Source organism: Drosophila miranda, chromosome 4, assembly GCF_003369915.1.
Source record: "Drosophila miranda strain MSH22 chromosome 4, D.miranda_PacBio2.1, whole genome shotgun sequence".
NCBI classification, from domain to species: Eukaryota; Metazoa; Arthropoda; class Insecta; order Diptera; family Drosophilidae; genus Drosophila; species Drosophila miranda.
The window spans coordinates 21491555-21512282 of NC_046677.1; the positions used below are offsets into that span (position 1 = coordinate 21491555).

Below are 20728 nucleotides of genomic sequence, written 5' to 3' on the forward strand. Positions count from 1 at the left end.
CAACGCGGTGGTTCGTTCTCTGCGGCTTTGATTGTAAATGGAGCTCTGAAATGAGACAGATTCCTGAGAAAAGTAACTGGCAGGAAAACGTTTTCCCAAGAAGTGTCAAAGAAATCACAAGAGTTTTCGTTCGACAAAGATTAGAAACCTAAAGATAAACAGATTGAGAAGAGAGGAAAAGAGTTCTGCGGCACCTGTGCTTGAATTAAGATACTTGTGGCACATATTCCGAGACCAGATAAGTTGTTCAAATTGTTCCACTTCTTATCATTGGAGCAAACATCATTGAACAAATTGAGTTAGTGTCAAATAAAGTACATTTGTTATCGAATTGGGTTGCTCTAAGCAATGGAAACACTTATCGAATTGGGTTAGCTGTTGGATTAAATAAGCAATCGATTTGAACTGGCAATCACACTGTAAAGCAATCGAATCCCTGAGATAAAGCGACATCTCTCTGCATGGAAAGGGAGAATCTCATTGGAAACTGTCACCTGAGATATCACCTCAAGAAATTTAAACTGTTCGAGATAGACGCCTGTAGATTCTGTGAATTGAAACAGGAAACATGGAAACACATTATGATGATGTGAATGCCCTGCACTCTATAAGGGGAGATCTCAATAGCAATGAGCAAATGAAACATAATCTAGTAGAAAGCCGGTCGATAAGATCAATAAATGTTCAAGCTGTACTTTTAAAAACTAAACTTCTTTTATATTTTACAGAGAGAAAAATGATATTATATCGAATTAAAGATATTGTTGATTGCATCGGAAAAGTTTATCTGATGTTCAAACCTTTGGAATTAGTAGTAGAACTATACGATCGGGATTAAATTATAATCTAGAAGTATAAACCGCTTAATTATTCAACTAAAACGAGTTGAACCCTTGAACCCAATCAAATGATTTTATTCAGAATAAATATGGACTAGTCAAAAAGGTTGTTGATTGATAGATAGATTGTTAATTGTTAGTTTTGTTAGCATTCAGAATTTGTTATTGAAATCAGACTGTGATTGAATATACGAATATTCGATTGATTAGATCTCCACAAGCTTCAATTATCGATCAAGATATGTGAGTTCTGATGGAGTTCTGTTCTTGCACCGACTATTTGTGTATCGATTATGATTTGAACGTTTATTTTTTATGATTTTCTGATGATGTTTGCCCTTGCCCTCATGTTTGGGGGCATCTTTCTGCAATTTCCTTTTCGTGTTTGAAAGAGTTTCACATAAAAATTGTTGTTTATTGCAACTCGGCTAACACACACACATGAACCACACTACTGACATGAGCAACCTGAAGATTGCTTTGTTCTGGGCCTTCAAGCAAGTTTTTGTTTTTCTTTTTTGTGGCCGTTGTGTTTGTCGGTTTTGTTGAGTGGCAAGCGCGTGCACTTGGCGCCAACTTGGAGCCGCCACATTGCCTTGCCCCTGAAGCAGCAGCAACAGCAGCAGCAGCGAAGAGGCAACAATTTGATTTCAAAGCGCAACGTCCCCAGATCCTCCCCAGCGCCTCCCCAGCTCCACCTCAGCGGCGACGTTGTCTGGCGGATGCCCTCGTCCGCGGCTCGTTTCATAATTTGGTTTCCTTCTCCTTCTGCTTTTGACTTTATTTTTTGTTGGTCGCTGCTGTGTACAAAAATTCATAATTTGTCTGCACCGCAAGGGGCTACTGTGCTACGTGGCCATCATTCCACTCCTTTTGCTGCTCCTTGTGGCAGCATCCAGAGACAGACACAGAGAGAGAGAGAGAGAGAGAGAGAGCGAGAGAGCGAGCAACAGGTATGGCAGATGTGAATAATAATATATGTATGAATGCGACAATGAAAGTTGAAATACAATTGAACATATATCTTTGGGCAGCAGTCACGTTTTCGCCTAGCCAAACGCCTCCCCTCCGACACCAGATACATTTGGCGCGATAAAAACAGCCAGCAAACCGCTCCGCTGCCGCTGTTGCTGCCGCCGCTTCTGCTGTGTTTCTCTCTCGGCAGCAGCTGTCGTTTGCTATTAAATTGTAATTAAATTATTATCTCGCAGAGGTACTGCCGTTGCGGCGGCTGCTGCCGATGGGAGGCGTGGTCAGATGCAAACAACATCCGCCAATTTGTTGATTTGTTTCGTATTTTGCATTCGCTCTGTTTCGCTATATGTAGATACAAAAGTATCTAGTGGCTGTGGCAGCCATTCTGCACAGCTGTGAGTGGCTGCGATTGGCATGCCGTCAAAGATCTGCAACAGCCTTGAAGACACGCGACTCGATCTCGGATTCGAGCTCGAATCTCGGGTATCCGTCAAATGCAATTGCCACCAAAAATGAAACTTGAAGAATGTCGTGTGTCTCATTGTTTGTGCCACAAAATGCCACAAACCATTAATCACTCCAAAATGTATCTTTTAACTGGTTTCTAGAGATCATTCTATGGTCGAATGGCCGATCTCATTTTTTTGTTTGGGAATGTGCGTTTTCGAGTCTTTTTGGTATCACGTAACAATCCCCGCCCCCCGCCCAGTGGAGGCATAAACAAATGGAATGATAGGAAACCTGAGAGCTTGTTTTCCAGCCCAGAATATTACGAATAAACAAACATAATCCAATACCAAATGCGAATCAGGTTAGCCAACGCTGCAAATGTATCTGCGACATCCGTTGGGGCTCTTTAAACGATTGCTGCACGAATGAGCGACTGAGCAGTTTACGACTTATAAATAGTCAATTGCGTTATAAAATAAAATGTCGGAAAATATGTTAAATACCCGCAGCCCGCACCCCGCACCCTCACAGACTCTGTCTTTAAGCCATAAAAAATATGGCCCATTCAGGCAGGGGGCGTGGGGGCATTAAATGCGTTTTTATGAATGGAACTGGAACGAGACGGACAAAACAGTGTCTGAATGCAATTAAATATTAAAGATATTGAGCAGGTCGGGGTCCGGGAACCAGCCATGGGAACCACAACCACTCATCCACCCACTCAACCACGCAGTCACCCAAATCGAACCGAAGCGAAAAATATTCACCGAAGAAAAGCTATAACTTGTGTGTACCCTTGCTTCATTGCATTGCCTTCAGTGTGCTGCAAATATCTCTAGTATCACAAGTGGCTGTAAGTCATGTGCCTTGGGAGAGTGCTGCTCCTAGTCCAGTGTCGCATGCGGCAAACGGTAATAAAACGCATTTGCCCAATACCCAACGCCCACCCATAACTGTTAAGCTGTGCCCCATGCATCCAAAGAGAGCACTGGAGTCCAGCGGCCACAGAGGCAGCCAAGCAGCTACCGATCGGCAACAGCGGCAGCCACTTGCAACGAGCTTGTAATTAGTTGCAGATTTGCCAGCGACCTGAATCAATTGCCCGAGTTACCGTTACCCTCCTCCCTCCTCCCTCCAGGCCCCACTCTTCATGCTCAAACGCATTTTCATGGTAGAGTGCCTCGCGGTTTGCCAGCGTTTTTAATCGCCAGCCGGACAGTTGGGGGCTTAACAATTGATTGATTCGGGGGGGATTATTACCGTAGTTTTGTAGTTTTGGTAAGGGACAGCCCACGCTTCAAGCTCAAGTGCATTTTAAGTGGCATCCAGCTGTAGTCAGCGTTTTGCTGGCACTTGTAATCTCTGCCTTATAATGGATTGACTCTACGGATCGACGTTACTGTATTGGCCGGGGATAATACTTAGCATCAGACAGCCCACGAGAACGATTTGCTTAGATAGTTAGTCCAACATTTACGGTCTTAAATTGATTGATACAGCGGGCTACCGTTGCAGCTGCATAAAAGATTATTGCTACGAGTATTCTCTGAAAATCATTGGGTGGACACTAATCGGCTTTATGATGGTAATTGATTGTGCAGTACCCACACTGGCTGTTGGCATGGATTTCCAGCAGCTCAGAGATCGTTTACATATATTGTTATTGAGAGAAGCTCAGCCATTGATTGGTTTTGCTATTATTTACATTCGCCATTCGGGCAGTAATCGGCTTTTGAAACGGATTGATTATGCAGATTGACATGTCAGATAGGTACAGGGTACTGGAATATATCTGATTCTTTGTGTTGGGAAGCATTCAAGGCATCGTTGATAGAATCATTTATGAGCTTATGCACAGGATCGCAGTCTAGAGTTGAACTGGTATTTTCCCCGACATGCACACGACATGTATTTGGGTCTTCTCACAGATTATCTTTTGTACTTTTCGCTTGTGCGTCAAAGAATAAATCTCGGAGAAATAGGAGCACCTCTTTTATAGGTTTAGGTTGAAGAATATATTCATTCCGGGGACTATTAATCATATCACTCTTAGGGTTTAGGTCTTCAGATATACTGGAGATTCTTTAGATATTATTTTTGAACGCATACTTATTCCCAAATCTGTACCTTTTGTCCACTTGCAGCCCGCTCCCTGACCTGCTACTGCGATGGCAGTTGTCCGGGCAACGTAAGCAATGGAACCTGCGAGACCCGACCCGGCGGCAGCTGCTTCAGTGCCGTCCAGGAGCTGTACGACGAGACGAGTGGAATGTACGAGGAAGAGCGCACATACGGCTGCATGCCACCCGAAGACAACGGCGGCCTTCTCATGGTAAGTTTTCCGGATATCTGAGGAGAAGAGTTCCTTAATTAATTGCTGGCTTTAACCATTACAGTGTAAAGTGGCCGCTGTACCGCACCTGCATGGCAAGAATATCGTTTGCTGCGACAAGGAGGACCTTTGCAACCGCGACCTGCATCCCACGTTCACGCCCAAGATGACAACGCCAGCCCCGGAGCTGCCTGTGAGCAGTGAGTCCGTGCACACGCTGGCCCTGTTCGCCTCCATCATTGTGTGCCTGTCCGTGTTCATGCTGATCGTGGCCACCCTCTGCCTGACCTACAAGCGGCGGGAGAAGCTGCGCAAGCAGCCCCGCCTGATCAACTCCATGTACAACTCGCAGCTGTCGCCCCTGTCGCAGCTGGTGGAGCAGAGCTCGGGCTCCGGGTCGGGTCTGCCGCTGCTGGTGCAACGGACCATCGCCAAGCAGATCCAGATGGTGCGGCTGGTGGGCAAGGGACGATACGGCGAGGTGTGGCTGGCCAAGTGGCGGGACGAGCGTGTGGCCGTGAAGACCTTCTTCACCACCGAGGAGGCCTCGTGGTTCCGCGAAACGGAGATCTACCAGACTGTGCTGATGCGCCACGAGAACATCCTTGGGTTCATTGCCGCCGACATCAAGGGCAACGGCAGCTGGACCCAGATGCTGTTGATCACCGACTACCATGAGATGGGCAGCCTGCACGACTACCTCTCCATGTCGGTGATCAATCCGCAGAAGCTGCAGCTCCTTGCCTACTCCCTGGCCTCGGGCCTGGCCCACCTGCACGACGAGATCTTTGGAACGCCCGGCAAGCCGGCCATCGCCCACCGGGACATCAAGAGCAAGAACATTCTGGTGAAGCGGAATGGACAGTGCGCCATCGCCGACTTTGGCCTGGCGGTCAAGTACAACTCGGAGCTGGACGAGATCCACATTGCGCAGAATACGCGCGTCGGCACGCGACGATACATGGCCCCCGAGGTGCTCAGCCAGGCCCTCAACGCGCAGCAGTTCGAGGAGTTCAAGCGGGCCGACATGTACTCGGTGGGCCTGGTGCTGTGGGAGATGGCGCGTCGGTGCTACACCCCCATTTCGGGCACCAAGACAACAACCTGCGAGGATTACGCCCTGCCGTACCACGATGTGGTGCCATCGGATCCCACGTTCGAGGACATGCATGCCGTTGTGTGCGTAAAGGGATTCCGGCCGCCGATACCGTCGCGCTGGCAAGAGGACGATGTCCTGGCCGCCATCTCCAAGATCATGCTGGAGTGCTGGCATCCCAATCCCACAGTGCGGCTGACGGCCCTGCGCGTCAAGAAGACCCTGGGTCGGCTCGAGGCGGACTGCCTCATCGATGTGCCCATGAAGATTGTCTAGGCCCTGAGTCCCTGTGGCCCTGTGGCCCTGTGCTGCCCCTTAGTGCATATATTAAATATGTCTTGTAGTCTCGTTCTAGGTTTGACCTAAGTTGCATTTAGTTTCTTCCTGTTTTTTCTGTTGTTTTCAATCGAAAGAAGAGTCTTGTGCCCTTCCTAGTTAGTCTCTAATTGTAAGCTGTCTCCAGGTGCAAGGATGGTTTTGTACTTGAGAGGATCCTTTCAGAGGTGCCTATTCTACGGTTACTTTAAGCGCCGCACTGATTGTAAGCTAGGAACTGTAGCGAGTATGTAATTTAAGATCTTTGTCAAATAAGTACCCCATGCAAAATCTTTGGTTAGAAAAATGCTTTAACTATTTGAGAAATATTATATGCACAGAAATACGACATATGTATAATCGGGATATGCGAAGAGAACGACAAAATTATCAAATTCGAAATTTACATCTAACATAATATTATAATAGTATCGTACGAGAGAGTATAGTTTATGTGCCAGCTCTTGTACGCAACTACCAAGATCCGAAGGTACTCCAGCATACATATATGTATATCTGTTCTGTTTGTATGTCTAGTGTTTAAGTGAAGTCTTTGCCGAATTGTGCAAGATACTAAGTGCTGCCTTATGTAAAATCCACAGAATTAGTTGCCTTAAGACAGAGTGTAAAGACAGAAGCCAGGAAGCGATGGCCTAAGCCCCCATTTATAAACACATACACACTATATAGTATATATAGCAATATTTAGGATATCTGAGTCGTGGTTCTTTTGGATTTTGTTTTGTAAATATGGCGCAGATGTTTATAGGCCGCTAATCATACATCATATATATTATATCGTTATAAGCGATGCTGTAAATACTATATATGTAGTATATGTATCTCTATCTCTATCTCTATCTCTATCCGTAACTGTTTAACTTATGTATGTCTTATCGAGTAACCTCTTGCTTAAGCTAGATCTAGACAGTAAACGCTATATCCCATAAGAGCAGAGTGTAAGCTATAATTAAAACTAGCTATATGTATCGATTGGATTCAGTTTCAGTTTCATTTTTCATTTTGTTTTGTTGAGTATTTGCGCGTAGACCTAAACAAGAACTAAAGTTTGTACGAAAGCGTTTAGTTAATTTATTTAAAAATAATAAAAAATTATTATTAAACCCAAAAGCTTGTTTCCACGTTGGTTTTATGTCAGCAAATAATGATTCCCTCTCCCCCTCTACTCGCCCGCCATCATCTCCATGAATTCTGAAAGAGGAAAAAGATCAAACGGATAAGTCCAGATATATCTGAAAAGATTATAGCGCTCTCTCTCAGTGCCCACCATCAAAGTCCACAGTGCCGGAACCGTCCGTGTCGATCTCGGCAATGATGCCATCGAGATCGCTGGAGGAGAGCTTGTCGTCGAGGGCGGCCAGGATCTCCTTGAGGGTGGAGGTGGTGATGTAACCATTGCCCTCGCGATCGTACAGACGGAAGGCCTCCTTCAGCTCCTTTTGAATGGCCTCGGCATCCTCCTCCTCGAGGAAATGGGCGGCAATGGCACAGAAGCCATCGAAATTCACCTTGCCCGTGTCCTCGGGATCGTTATCGTCGACCAGGGCCTGCAGTTCGCTCTCCTCGAACATCTGACCCATGCTGTTGAGGATCGTCTTCAGGCGCAGGGTCTCGATGAAGCCCGTCTTTTGTGTGTCGAACATTTGGAATGCCTTGCGCATGATGTCCATTTTCTCATCGTCCTCCTGCGGTAAGCGGAAAAGTTAGTCCGTTGCACGGCTGATTGCACAATCATGAACATAAACCGATAGATACCATTTTGTATCTGTGTGTGGGGCTGCTGGGCGCGGATCTCCGTGTGTATAGAACGTGTATCTCCTATTCCCGATCTCTGACTGAATGCTGCTGCGGCGGCGATCTGCGATCTGCTGTCCTAGAATGCGTTCCAACTGCGTTGGCCTGCGGGCGCGCACTAAACCGATCGTCTGGCCAAGATCATTATTTATAAACGGCATATTTTGCTTAGTGGAAGCGTCACGCAGCAGCAGCAGCGGCGGTGGCGGCAGAAGCCCACCTCAGCAGAGGCAGAAGGCAGCAGCAGCAGCAGCCGTGGCAGCGGCAGCGGCATCGGCATCGGCGGCAGAGGTGGGGCAGTAGCAGCCTCATCCATCCATCTGTCCATCCTTCAGAGGGGGTACTCGTACTTTCGGCTTTCGGCTTTTGGCGCAATACTTTATAACCAGCCATCGGAATGCGGCTGGGGCTGGGGATGGGATCGGTGGGGAGGGGGCTGGAGAGGGTGCAGCCGGAGACTGATTCTGGCCAGACGCAAAAATCTCAATCAGATCAAAGTGTTACAGGTGCACTGGGGGCCGGGGTTTTTGGTTGTGGTTTTTGGTGTCGGCTGATGTCTAAGGTCGGGCCAGAGCATCGACGACGTCATCTCGCTTCCATCATATTTTTTTCCGCTGGCAGCCGGAAAAACCGAGCGCACCGCAGCGCACGCCACAGTTATGCAAAGAGCAGCAGCACACACTCCTCTACACACTCACTACCGAATGTACATATGTAGATACATATGTACATTTGTATGTACTATCCATCCTCCCACATGCGGAGTGTGTGCGTCCGTCTGTCTGTCGGTCGGTCACTCAGTCACTAAAAATCGACTATAAACGTCTTCACAATCAGTCACAAAATCAGCGCGATTTTCTCACGGTAATTGTATTTTTAGTACTTTATAGCAATTTTTGTCCATATGATCGTGAGTGGGCCAGATGCCCACTGGTGGTGGTGGTGGTAGTTCCACAAGATCTCTGCTGGTGCGGGTTCTGCGGTTAACCGCCGCCCTGCTGTCCCACTACTGGGGCATGCTATGGTCTCTCTCTCTCTCTCTTTCGCAAATTGTTCTCTGGGCAAAAATGTTGATTTGGTTTTATATTTTTGCGTTAAAACAAACAAACAGGCATTCGGGCACTGGCAAATGGACATCAAGGAAGATGGACAGGCCGCCCAAGTCTGGCGGGTACGGGGATGGGAATGGAAACTTGGATGTTGGATACGAGTAGTTCTCTGTATCTGTGGGTAACCTTCCGGCGGCATTTTTTGGCAAAGGCAGCACCAACATCAGCATCAGCATCAGCAGCAGCAGCAGCAGAAACTTTTGATGGTCATTTGATTTTTATTATTTATGACAAAACGTGAAGCACTTTTGGAATGTGTCCCCAGACAGGAGGCACTACACCCGTTCAGCTGCGGGTGCACATGGGGGATACTGCGGCTCGATTGTTTTTACATATTTCAACGAAATTGTGTGTACTTTTCGTATTAGCCCCGGCAAAAATAGACCAAGTGGTGACCACGTCGGAGGCACAAGTTCTAATTTCGTTGCTGACATGAAATTTAAGGCAAGATTTACGATGTAATTACCAAAACAAATGGTATCCGCCAGGAGCGCACTCAATACCAGGTACACATGGTATCCTGGAAGAGGAAGCGGTACGTTAATCGATCAAAGAATTGCCATAATTTAAGGCTATAATTAGCCTTGTGAATGATCAGCTATCCGTATTTGCTTTAATAAGGCATTCTTTGAAGAAACACAATTTCATAAAGAGATCAAAGCATCATAAAAGATTCAAATTTAATTTAATTCTCATCAGATCTGACAAAAATTCAAAACTAGCCACGGGACAATCTTCCTAGGATCATAATTCTGATCCATTTAATATTTTTCGGTTATTAAATCGCCCCACATTGGGCCCCACCGCCAAACATGGCCGCGTGAAATTAATTACAAACGTTCCGCATATACATACGAGTTTGTATGTGCATACGTACGATTATGTATCGTCCGGCTGAACGAACCGAAATTGATTTAAATAGTTTATGCAACGCGGTGCATCTCGTCCGACTATCAGAGCTCTGCGAGATCTGGACGAAGTCGGGGAACGTGTCTCCGCTGTTGGCTGTTGTGCTCACCTTACTGAGGCCTCAATGAAACAACTACCTAACAGAAGGTATTTCACTGGCTAAAGAGAGTTACCCTTTGTCTGTAAAGGTGTTCCTAGAGGTATCCACCAATCCCGCAGAATTGCACAGTGGGACTTCTAGCCACCGCAAAAATGCAAAGTGATAACCATTTACAGCCAGAAGGAAAAGCCAGAAAACTATTGTGTTTCGTTCTCTTTTTCTCTACCAGCAAATCACATGGAGAGTGATCGAGGAAAAAAACCGAAATTTTCGGATCCAACACAGTAAAAACAACGTTCATTCCGCTGAGACGTTGATTGCTTGTTCATGCAGGACTCTAGTGCTTATTAATTGGGTTTGTTTCTTTTTCTACTACATTGATGCCTTTCTCAATCAGTTTGTCATTTGAGTAACATAATGAGACGACCAAGTTGATGGGGGAAAGAACCCGCTTCGAAGAAGCAGTGGGCATATGTTAGGTCTGCTTCTAATCTTTCTATTGGATCATTTCTTTTCAGTTCGAGAGTCTGCAGCTGAAGCTTATTAGGAAGGCACTGAAGTAAACTCTCAGGAACATTCTTCTGTCAGTCGCAGCTCTACTTACCACTTACCTTATTCTACCACTGTTGGGCGTTTTAATCGATGTCGGTCGTTTTTAAATTTGCCTCATTACTACACTTGAATGGAGGGTCATTCATGTTCTACCAGCAAACGTCTGAATCTTCTGAGTCTCCAGCTGCTGGGCATCCATTTGGGCCATCAACTGAAAGACCATGAGCAAGAGGGCTTTGCCAGGCACGTGAGATATACGGTAAGGTTTTTTTGATTTATAAAAATTAACACTTGTGCAACAGATATCTTCTCTCAAAAGGGTGACCTCCACAGCGCTTGAGGCAATGACAGCTATTGCTTGAACACCGGATTCGCCGAGTTCTAAGTATGCCAGAACCAAATTGACTTCATATCTGTCCATTGTATGCCCAACGATTCTGAATCTGTTGCTTAGAATTAATATTGTTACTATACTGCAGAACTCAGCCATTTGCGAATGAATGGAAGGAGTGCTTTAATGAATATCCTCAATTTCTGACAATATCATAGTATATACAATGCGAAAAACAATTAGATTTACTCGAATTTCCCAAAATTAAAAAGCATACATTAAATCTGAGGAAAGAGAATATTAAGGGAAATATACTGGCATGTGGTTGGGGATTCCAACACTGCCCATTATGAGTGGGTTTCTGTGTTTCCCACATGGCAATCAACAGGAGCAGCAGCAGAAGCTACAGAGTGTCAATCATGTCAGCAACTCGTTGGCCCAGATGACAGATGGCAAGCAAAGAGCTTCCTCCCCCCCATAGCCCCATTGTGCAATGGCTGCGTACGCCAGTCTGTGGGTGTACCGAGCATCTACCGAAAGCAATTTCACGCGCCTTGGCTGTATTTATTGCAAGCGAAAACATAATGGAATTTTCGGTTGCGAGGGGCGGCTGGTTAAAGCCAAAACCAAAGCGAAAGGCGGACCAATTCGAATCGAGTGAAACCAAGCAAGTGTGTGCATTCCGTAACTATGAAGCGACGACAGCTCCGGATGCAGTCAGTCGAGTCAGTCGGGCCCAAATCCAAATCAAAGCAGGCGAAAATGTTTGATCGATAAAAGTCCAACGATTGTTAGAAAGTCACAACTGTTGGGGCTGCTAATCACAACTCCGAAACAAAGTAAATATTTAGTAAGTAGCAAGCATTAGAGGAAGGCTGAACAAACGCAAACCCAGCGGATCTGAAGAGGAACCGAAACAGAACTGAGAGCTGGATCCTGGGACAGGACAGCAGCAATGGAGGAACTGCAGGATGCCAGCATTCACCACATGACAGCCAAAGTTATTTCGGCCATCAAAACCACCAAGTCCTACGAACCCATTTACAAGGAGCTGCAGCGCCTTGCCTGCAGTCCCAATGTGGATCCCATCGACATGCGCAATACTCTGGAGGATGCCATCAAGGGGGCCGGCCTGGAGACAGAGATACGCAACATTGTCTACAATCTGGTGCGCAGTCGTCTGTCCAAGCCAGACCCCACCGCCACCACCAAACAGCTATCGGTGAGTACTCAATGGCAAGACGTCCTATATTTTGTTCGTATAAGAGGGCCTTAAGATTTTATCTCTGAAGATTAAGAAAGGGCCAAGAGCTCTCATAATTTTAAGTGTTTAGAGGACTCTACAGACCGATCTATAAAGCCAAACGGCTCGCACAAACATGAAATATTGTTTGTACTTCTAGTAGGTATGTGAAAATATCATAAAGTATTTTTCCCCTTCTTACCACTACTAATCATTTTTTAAGCGTGATTTTAGTATTTTTGTATGAACAATATACAAATATCCCACATAAGATGTGAAAAACGTGTATACGAAAAGTTTGCATTTACATGCGCTTCGTTTCTCCGTCTTGCAGTCGAATATTGATTCCGCTCATCCAAAAGTGCTGATTGGTTCTATATCCAAACCAGCAATCTCCTGCTGAAAATTAGGTCGGACGAATGGGCGAAAATTAAGAAATTTCGAAGCTCGATACCAGGCGAATAGAAATCAGCAAAAAGTATCTGGCTTTTTTATACCTGATACTCAAAATGAGTTTACGGCGAATATTAGATTTGTGGGGAAGGTTGATAAGTGTAACGCCCAGAAGGAAGAATTTCCGGCCCCATAAAGTATATATATTCTTGATCAGCATCAATAGACGAGTCAATTGAGCCGTGTCTGTCTGTCCTATGATATCACACATCATCAATGACGGCCCAACAAAGGACGAAAATCTGTTGCATCCACAGTTTTCAAGATTTACTCTTTTCGAGTATCGGTTATACAAATAGTGAAACTGAATAGAATTCACTTGGTTTTAATTATAAAAATAATTATATTATATCAAATATTTTCATATTACTGTCAAAATGTAAGTGAAAACACTTCAGCTTTAATAATTCCACTCTCGGCGAAGATATAATGGCATAGATATATACTTATAATTCTGTTCCCAGGGCTTTTGTCTATGGGTGTAGACACTTGAAACATTCGCAAGCCCATTCAGCACCCCGGGGCAATGCTGTCAAGATGACGGCTCCTGAAGTATATCTGGCAATTGATGTAATCTTGATGGCCTTCTATTCCATTATATTTTACTTGTAGAAAACCACTTTAAGCGATCCCCTGGGCTATCTGAAAAGAGCCGGAGTACTGTGGGATCGACGGGTGCGCAAGAGCTTGAATGCCATGTGCACAGAGCTGAAGGTCCCGCTCCATGGACAGCCCCGCATCAGTGCGGATCGCGAGGACTTTATGGCCAAATGGAATGAGCTGAGCAACTACAGCATGGGTGAGAGTACAACCCAGATTTGTCTCCGATTTGATAAATTCATGAATTCCCATGGAATTTTCAGACCTAGCCAACTATCGACCTGTGTACGCGCCCAAGGATCTGCTAGAGGTGCTGCTCTCTCTGAAAGGACCCGCCAAGACCACTGAAAATACAGAGTAAGCAACTCCTCAAACCCAGCCCATCCTCAGTCGGTGCTATGCTCAGCGTTTCCTTATTCTTTAGCCAAATTCCTCAATGGGAGTTCTCGCACATTGCTCTGCCCGTGAAGAATCTCTTCGAGCTGCGGACCCACTTCGCGGATCTGCTGCGGGGTGACGGCTACCTGGGTATGCCGGACCTAACAACGCAGTGCCAGCGCATTCTGGAGACCCGACATGCGCCCATGTGCCAGCAATTCCTAAAGAAGGGCTGCACTCCGGCCCCGTATCGAGGTGCCCTCTGGGCGGCCGTGCTCGATAGCAAGCTGCATGACTACGTAAGGGATACCCAATCGTTTAAAGAAGAGAAATATATATATCTGATAATCTTTCTCCAGGACATAGAACACTGGCAGAAGTTGCGGAACACTGTTTGGACTACGGATCATATCGTGGACAAGCTGGTCTTCAAGGACATCCAGCTAACGGCTTCCAACGATGATCAGTATTTTGTGTTCGAGGATGTGCTCTACCAGGTGCTGCTCTGCTTCTCCCGCGACACGGACATTGGGAGCTGTGTGGACTACGAGGCGTTCCCGGTGAAGGGCAAGACGTACGAGGGCCCTCCCTCGGGCGTGGTGCCCTTCCACGGGATCTGCATGTTCGCCGCTCCGTTCTGCTATCTGTACGACTCGCCCGTCAATCTGTACTACACCTTCCGTGCGTTCTATATCCGATACTGCCACCGACTGACCACCATCAACACGCATCCCCAGGGCATTGTCAGCCTCTGCCTGCTGTTCGAGAAGCTGCTGCAGACCTATGAGCCCCAGCTCTGGTCGCACTTCCGTGAGCTTCAGATACAGCCGTGAGTCCAAGTTGGAGAATATTTCCTATCCTTTAAATAAACTGAACTCCTTCCAGTTTGCGAGTTGTTTTCAAATGGCTAATGCGCGCCTTTTCCGGACACCTGCCACCCGATCAGCTCCTGATCCTTTGGGACTTGGTGGGTAGTTCCCTAAACCACATTCCGATACAAGTCTTCAATTGCCGCTCCCTCATTTCAGATACTGGGTTTCGATAGCCTGGAGATTCTGCCACTCTTTGCCATTATTATCTTAAGCTTCCGCAAGGAGAGCCTCATGCAGGTGGCTTCCTTGGACAACATTGAGTCGATTCTGGCGGATCTGTCCTCGATCAAAGTGCTGCCCCTTGTTCAATTAGCCCTGAGTCGAGACTAGAGATTCGATTCGGGGTTTTGTTGTAGGTACAAAATTCTATGTAACTTTGAGTAATAATAATATACAATGATCGAATCGATCTAAAATCGATGGAGAAGGTTTATTTGCTCGCCCCAAAGTCCAGCCAGATGCCACCCTTCAGGGTGGCCATGAAGAAGGTGTCGTCGAGTTCGTTGTCCGATCGCGTCTTGGAATTGACCTTAATCTCAAAGTTCTGAACAATCTGGACCAAGGCAGCCTTGACTTGGGTGAGAGCGAACCGCATGCCTATAAACAGAAGGAGTGTGCTGCATTCTGATCTGCGGTTCATAATGAAAGGAGTACCCTGGACACACCTGGACAAACGCGTGGTCCATCGCCGAAGCCATAGTATACACCTGCTTCCCGATATTTGCGCACTCCACCATTGATTTCCAGGAAACGCTCCGGCTTGAACACCTCTGGATCCTCGTAGTACTCCGGATCGTGGTGCATCGAATGGGCTGGAATGATCACCACATCCCCGGGATGGACGCGCACGGTCACACCGTTCTTGTTCACAAAGTCGTAGGCCTCAGTCACTAATTTGCGGCCGGACAGGAGGGGCGCAAAAAGACGCAAGGTTTCTGGGAATTAAAAGATCATCCAAATAGAGGAGTAATGAAATTTAGTCAGTGGTTCGTTACCATGAATACAGGCATCGATGTAGGGCAGCTCGCTCAGCTGCTCAAAAGTTAGATCTCCCTTTCCAATCTCATCGCGCACCTTCCGCTGCTCCGCCGGATAGCGACCGAGCAGCAGTAGCGTGTGGGAGAGCACCAAAGCCGTGGTCTCGAAGCCGTCCGTGAGGAATGTCATCGTGTGTGATGTCAGCTCCGCGGTGTCCAGTCCCTTCTTCTCCTGCAGCTGCAGCATATAGTTGAGGAAGTCCTCGCGCTGTTGCTTAGGATTCTCTCGCCGCAAGATTATGCACTTTTCCATGATGTCGAAGAAGAATTGTTCCACCTCCTTGGCGAACAGCGGCACGCTGTAGATCTTTCGAATGGGTGGCCAGAGGTTCGCCGCCATCGTGTAGAAGATGAAGCCAAAGGACTGCTCGAACACGCGCTTGATCATGCCCACCAGCGGTGTGGGGGTTTCCGTGAAGCTCTGGGCGGAGATTCCCAGCACACAGTCGGACACCACCTCGGTGGTGTAGCACAGGCACAGGTCCTTTGCATTGATGCCATCGGAGGTGGCCATGCGCTGCTGACGTTTGATGTAATCCACAAAATGCTTGCACACGCTCTGCGACACTGGATAGACGGCTTTGACCTTTTTTTGTGAATAGAGAAAGGTTGCTCAAATTCAAATATACATATTTTTAAAACAAAGAGACCTCAATGTGTTCTAACGAAGATTGTAGAAAACTTAAACCTTGTCTCGAAATATCTTCAATTACAGCCATTGCATCGACGCGAAACAAAATTTCTACGAAGTTTATACAATTCTCTTGTTAACCCATGTCTTTTTTTTGGATACTGCGAGTGAAAAATTATGAAAGTATATACTGTATATACACATGCAGTATAAATAGTAAATACAACTTTGATAAGCGTAGGCATCCAGAAGTACGATTTGCTTTCGAATTCGGTTTCCCAAACTTTACAATTCTCGGAGAATCAACAACGTTCAATGGGCATCACAGTTTGCATACCTAATACCAAATTTTTGTATCTTTGAAAAGCTACATGATTCAGTTGTGCAATCAGTAGACTTACAGACAATTACAATACAAATAAACCCCCTTAATTATGTACATATTTAGCAGCACTATCTGGGCTCTACCTACCCGATTGGCAGAAAGTCCGGGTGTTATCTCAGCGCGCCTCTCCTTCCAATCCTCTCCTGTTAGTACGAACGGATTGTTGGCCAAGATCTTGTCCACCTTTTTGTTTGTCTATAGAGAAAGAAAGACTTGGGTTTAGCAAAACCTAACACCGATCAGATCCAATTTTACTTACAAACTTTCCAATTTCGTTGTCGTGGAAACTACGGAACTCGCCCGCAAAAATCTTGTGCGCATATTCCGGACACAGAATCATTAGCTGTGGGATCCGTGTGTTGAACACACCCACAACGCTTTCCGTGTTCTTGTACTGCCTGCAGATGGTGATCAAAATGATCACTAGATACTTGGGCTGATCATACCCTGCCTTACCGATAGATTTCATCAATGTCGTAGGCCATGTTCCGCTTCTGGGTGAACACGCTGGGAAAGCTGCCGACAAGGGGCCATGCCTTGGCTGTCTGGATGCCTCGTCTCTTCCAGTAGCCAAAGTTCCAGGTCAGGAAGATGTAGATCAAGGTCAGCAGGGCTGCCAGCAGCAGCAGTACGGCACAAATGGGACACATGATGCGATGCGACCGGTCGACAGCGCGAATGGAACTCAACTGAAGCTCAATTTAGCAGCCAGCCCAATGATTTCAATTGAACCTGATGTCAGTCGCAGCCTCGAGCACGGTGGGGTGGTGCAATCACTTGAATTCGACTAATAAATAAATTGATAGAACTGGCTATTTGACCGTTGCGATTCCGGGACGGGACCGAAAACATAGCCCCGACCACATTTCATTGTATGATAAGATTCGGTTATGTTATCAAGAACAAGGGCTAGTGCACTTATTCATTACTGGGTCACAGAGCACACATTAATGATGATAAAAATGTATAATAATATACCATATAGGGGGACTGTTCCCCTATACTCTCATTAATTACTGGAAGAAAGGGTGAGCCTATTTCTATTATCAGTAAAGTTAAAAGATCATTGATAAAGTAAAATAATATTGGAAAAATATTCCCATAGCCCCTATCTGTGAGAATTCACCTGTAAATGATATTAAAAGCCGGGGCATTACCAGATCCTTACTGGCATCGGAGTCCCTTCAAGTTTCTTAAAAAGCTCAGAGCACATCCGCTTCCACCACCGTATCCACGAGGGACTCCATCGGGTAGACCAGAATGGTGGACAAATTTTTCGAGTTAATCCACTTCTTTGGCATTAGCTGATCCATATTGTATTGTTTCATATTATTTACAATAAGCAAGCAATCCATGCCCTACAAAACCCCAGATGTCAAATTCGATGTTGTGTGAGAATACTGGAAAAATATGAGTATAGTCCGGAACGTGCGGAGTAAAACACAAAAAAAAAAATTTTTTAAATTCTAAATTTGCTTTCGGTTTGCGGTACATCGAACACAGTGTAAGCATAAATGGTATTGTGGTGGTAAAGTTTTTGTTTGTTTAAATTTTAACTTTTTCTAGGCGACTGATATCACCACATGTTACACGGCTCGACAATCGTCTGGGCAGTACACTACGTTTCCCGGGGAGTGACATGGATGCCACAAGATATGAAAAGACATAGTTGCACATTTTTGGTCGATGAATGAAGAAGCGCATGAAGTCATTGCATTAGTTACTCTACATTTATTTTGATACTAAAAATGATTATATTTTGATACTAAAAATGATTATATTTTGATACTAGAATACACAAAGATGTCTAATTATTTTTATTGACAACGAATGGGCCAAAAATATAAATTTAAATCATAGCATAGCAAACATAGCGCTATTCTGTAAAATCAAAATAAATTCATATAAGCTCGACGCGGACTGAGAAAACAAAAATTTTGTGCATAACAATAAATAAAATTGCATTTCTATTTACTTTTAGCGTTTCTTGGGTTCAGGATCAGGAGCAGGAACCGGAGCCGGAACTCCCCATTTGGTCAATTGGCAATTGAATTAGCAGCCGGACAATGGCACAGCAGAGGCGCGTCGCATCCATCCCAGGACACTGAACGAGTGTTGGACATTATACAGCGAATTCTTTGCGAAAAGAAACCTGCGCCATGCCCCAACATGATTCGTATGATAAGCACTTGTACCTGGTTGCATGTAATTCTCCCTGAAATAACCACACACCTCTATGTTTCATTTTGTATAAAAATATATAATTCTCAAGTTTATCAAAATATATTAACTTCATTGTCCTTTGTTTGCTTTGAACTAGAGATATGCCGACATGCATTCGAACAGTAGGAGCACAAGCACCTCGAGCTCTGCTGATACTATTGAAGAGATATGTTCAAGATACGCTCACTTCGAAGATCCTGACCCCAGACCCCTGACCCGATCCGATACCAGGAGGAAATGTGTTTACCTGTTTAAATAGTCAGCACATTAGTCTAATCGTAAATTAAGTTTATATTTTTCTTCAATAAAACGAACCTGTAGTTTTTTGTGTTGACTGTTACCAAACTTTTTTGTGTGCACCAGATCTACACAGGAATACGCCTTGAATTGTGTTAGTCGCTTAAATTGATGGGGGGGCTCTACAATGCTTATATTTTAGTCGTGTGAAATGTGCGGACCTGTCGGATGGCACAAAATCAGCGGTGCCGGATAAAAGATCGCCCAGCGATTCCGAGTATATGACCGATGAGACCACTGAAAATGACCGCGAAGCCGGGATCTCCTATGACGAATTTGTGCCCACGAGTCGCTCCTCAGTGCTGCCCGTCGGCGGGGCTCAGCATCAGCGCAATCGCGTGGCTGTGCCACGAATTCGCCATGTCCTCGTAAACCACAATTCGGTGGCGTCGGCCGCCAACACACCGTCAAAGCAGGCGGTCAATCAGGAGGAGAGGCCTCGATTTGGCAATCAATTGAAGCTCCCGTCGACACGTGAAAGTCGCATGTGGCCGAATCCACGATGAGATTATCTATCGAAATTGCTACTAAAATGTACCTATATTTTTGGAATTTGGAATTTTTATTTGCGTTTTATGTTTGATTTTATTTTATGTACCTTTATCTGTTTATCTCTGTTTCATTTATTTTCGATGTTGGCCCAATAAACATTTAAAAAATTAAAAAATTACGAGTATATGTCGTGTGTCAGATGTACCAGTAGAACGATTGAGAGAAATTATGCTTAAACTTATTTGAAAAAATTAATCCAAAATAAATATTTCTAAAAATTTTAAATTTTATTTTTGTGTGTTTAACTCCGGACGCTCCGAACTATACTGATATTTTTCCAGCAGTCTCGAATTTGACATTAGGGGTTTTTGGGAGCATGGATTGCTTGTTTCAGTTTTTTGTGAATTTTGCGTTGACTCGTTTTTGACAATTTTTCGACATCCCTAAAGTCTCAATTTGTGCTTCCGTACCTTTTTTTAGATGACTGACCTTGATAAACCGTATTTGATTATCCACTATAAATTGTCATATGAAGTCAGCGAGGACGAGTGGGAGGAAGATAGCGAGGAAGAGTGGGAGTGGGAGGATGAGAGTGATCTATACACCTTGCTAGACGGCGGGGGCAGCGAGAAATCAAGCGACTTTTTACGACGTTGGTCGAGAATTTTAACCGAACTTTGTATACATTCGGGGAATGTGTCCCAACTAAGATCTCTTTTAGCATTGAAGCATTCATATTTTAGATTTCATTATTGTTTTTACAAGTACATATTTCCGAAACAGTCTCTATTTGAAATAGTAAATTGAATTAGTAATGATTTAAATCAGCTTGGAAAACAGAGTTTTAATACTAATTAAAGTAAATAAGCGTAACATTTTATGCTCACTTACGTTTCACTTTATGCTCATTACAATACAATAGAAAGGCGTCCTCAAAATTGGCCAATCTTGTAGAAAAGTTATTCATCAATCAGATAAAATGATGTGTTTAGGGGTGTCGGTCAAAATCGAGGAATATGATTTCCATACATGGACAGAGAACGATTAACCCATTATCGACCAGCTTGTACTAAAATAAGCTCCACTGAAGTAGTTCAGCGTTTAGGTGGAAGATATCGTGGTTTTTTTGCAAGTAAAGGGGAAGGATAGGATGGATCTACAAAAATAATTTACAAACAGTATTATTTTCCGCGGTTAACCACTAACCATACAGTGTGGTTAGTGGTTTAACTCAAGTTGTTATACTGTTTAAATAAATGGCGCTTAAGTGGGATAAGTTTGGTTTTTCATCGGT

The 20728-nt window shown here is 45.0% G+C and overlaps 4 protein-coding genes and 1 long non-coding RNA gene across 8 annotated transcripts in view; 3 read left to right on the top strand and 2 right to left on the bottom strand.

Annotated features, from left to right (window-relative positions):
- Nucleotides 1-7005, top strand: part of LOC108162467 (bone morphogenetic protein receptor type-1B) — a 67695-nt gene extending 60690 nt beyond the window's left edge. For 2 of the 3 annotated variants that reach the window (XM_033392558.1, XM_017297216.2), the window contains 2 exons: nt 4409-4596; nt 4661-7005. In XM_033392558.1, coding sequence (XP_033248449.1) covers nt 4409-4596; nt 4661-5968 — 1496 coding nt within the window. In that variant the 3' untranslated portion in view covers nt 5969-7005. The remainder of the gene's footprint in view (nt 1-4408; nt 4597-4660) is intronic. The other variant, XM_017297215.2, reaches the window with a different exon arrangement.
- Nucleotides 7006-7075: 70 nt separating this feature from the next.
- Nucleotides 7076-7950, bottom strand: LOC108162474 (troponin C). The gene is made up of 3 exons (XM_017297224.2): nt 7784-7950; nt 7296-7713; nt 7076-7219 (listed from the first exon to the last, which is right to left on the bottom strand). The coding sequence occupies exons 1-3, from the start codon at nt 7784-7786 to the stop codon at nt 7191-7193; spliced, it is 450 nt and encodes a 149-aa protein (XP_017152713.1). The 5' UTR covers nt 7787-7950; the 3' UTR covers nt 7076-7190.
- A 3603-nt stretch (nt 7951-11553) lies between these two features.
- On the top strand, nt 11554-14789 carry LOC108162471 (TBC1 domain family member 19). 2 transcript variants are annotated; one of them, XM_017297219.2, is made up of 7 exons: nt 11554-12045; nt 13132-13318; nt 13383-13476; nt 13544-13796; nt 13857-14326; nt 14383-14464; nt 14526-14789. In XM_017297219.2, the coding sequence occupies exons 1-7, from the start codon at nt 11779-11781 to the stop codon at nt 14697-14699; spliced, it is 1527 nt and encodes a 508-aa protein (XP_017152708.1). In that variant the 5' UTR covers nt 11554-11778; the 3' UTR covers nt 14700-14789. The 2 variants fall into 2 exon arrangements, with proteins under 2 accessions (XP_017152708.1, XP_017152709.1); XM_017297220.2 differs by lacking the exon at nt 11554-12045 and adding an exon at nt 12986-13071.
- LOC108162472 (probable cytochrome P450 28d1) lies at nt 14745-17136 on the bottom strand. The gene is made up of 6 exons (XM_017297222.2): nt 16879-17136; nt 16682-16820; nt 16510-16617; nt 15365-15992; nt 15035-15304; nt 14745-14966 (listed from the first exon to the last, which is right to left on the bottom strand). Exons 1-6 carry the CDS (start codon nt 17070-17072, stop codon nt 14800-14802), a joined length of 1506 nt encoding a protein of 501 aa, XP_017152711.1. The 5' UTR covers nt 17073-17136; the 3' UTR covers nt 14745-14799.
- Nucleotides 17137-17302: 166 nt separating this feature from the next.
- Nucleotides 17303-18224, top strand: LOC108162475. The gene is made up of 3 exons (XR_001775576.2): nt 17303-17450; nt 17528-17926; nt 17989-18224. It is a non-coding gene; the product is annotated as an uncharacterized LOC108162475 (long non-coding RNA).
- Nucleotides 18225-20728: the final 2504 nt, after the last annotated feature.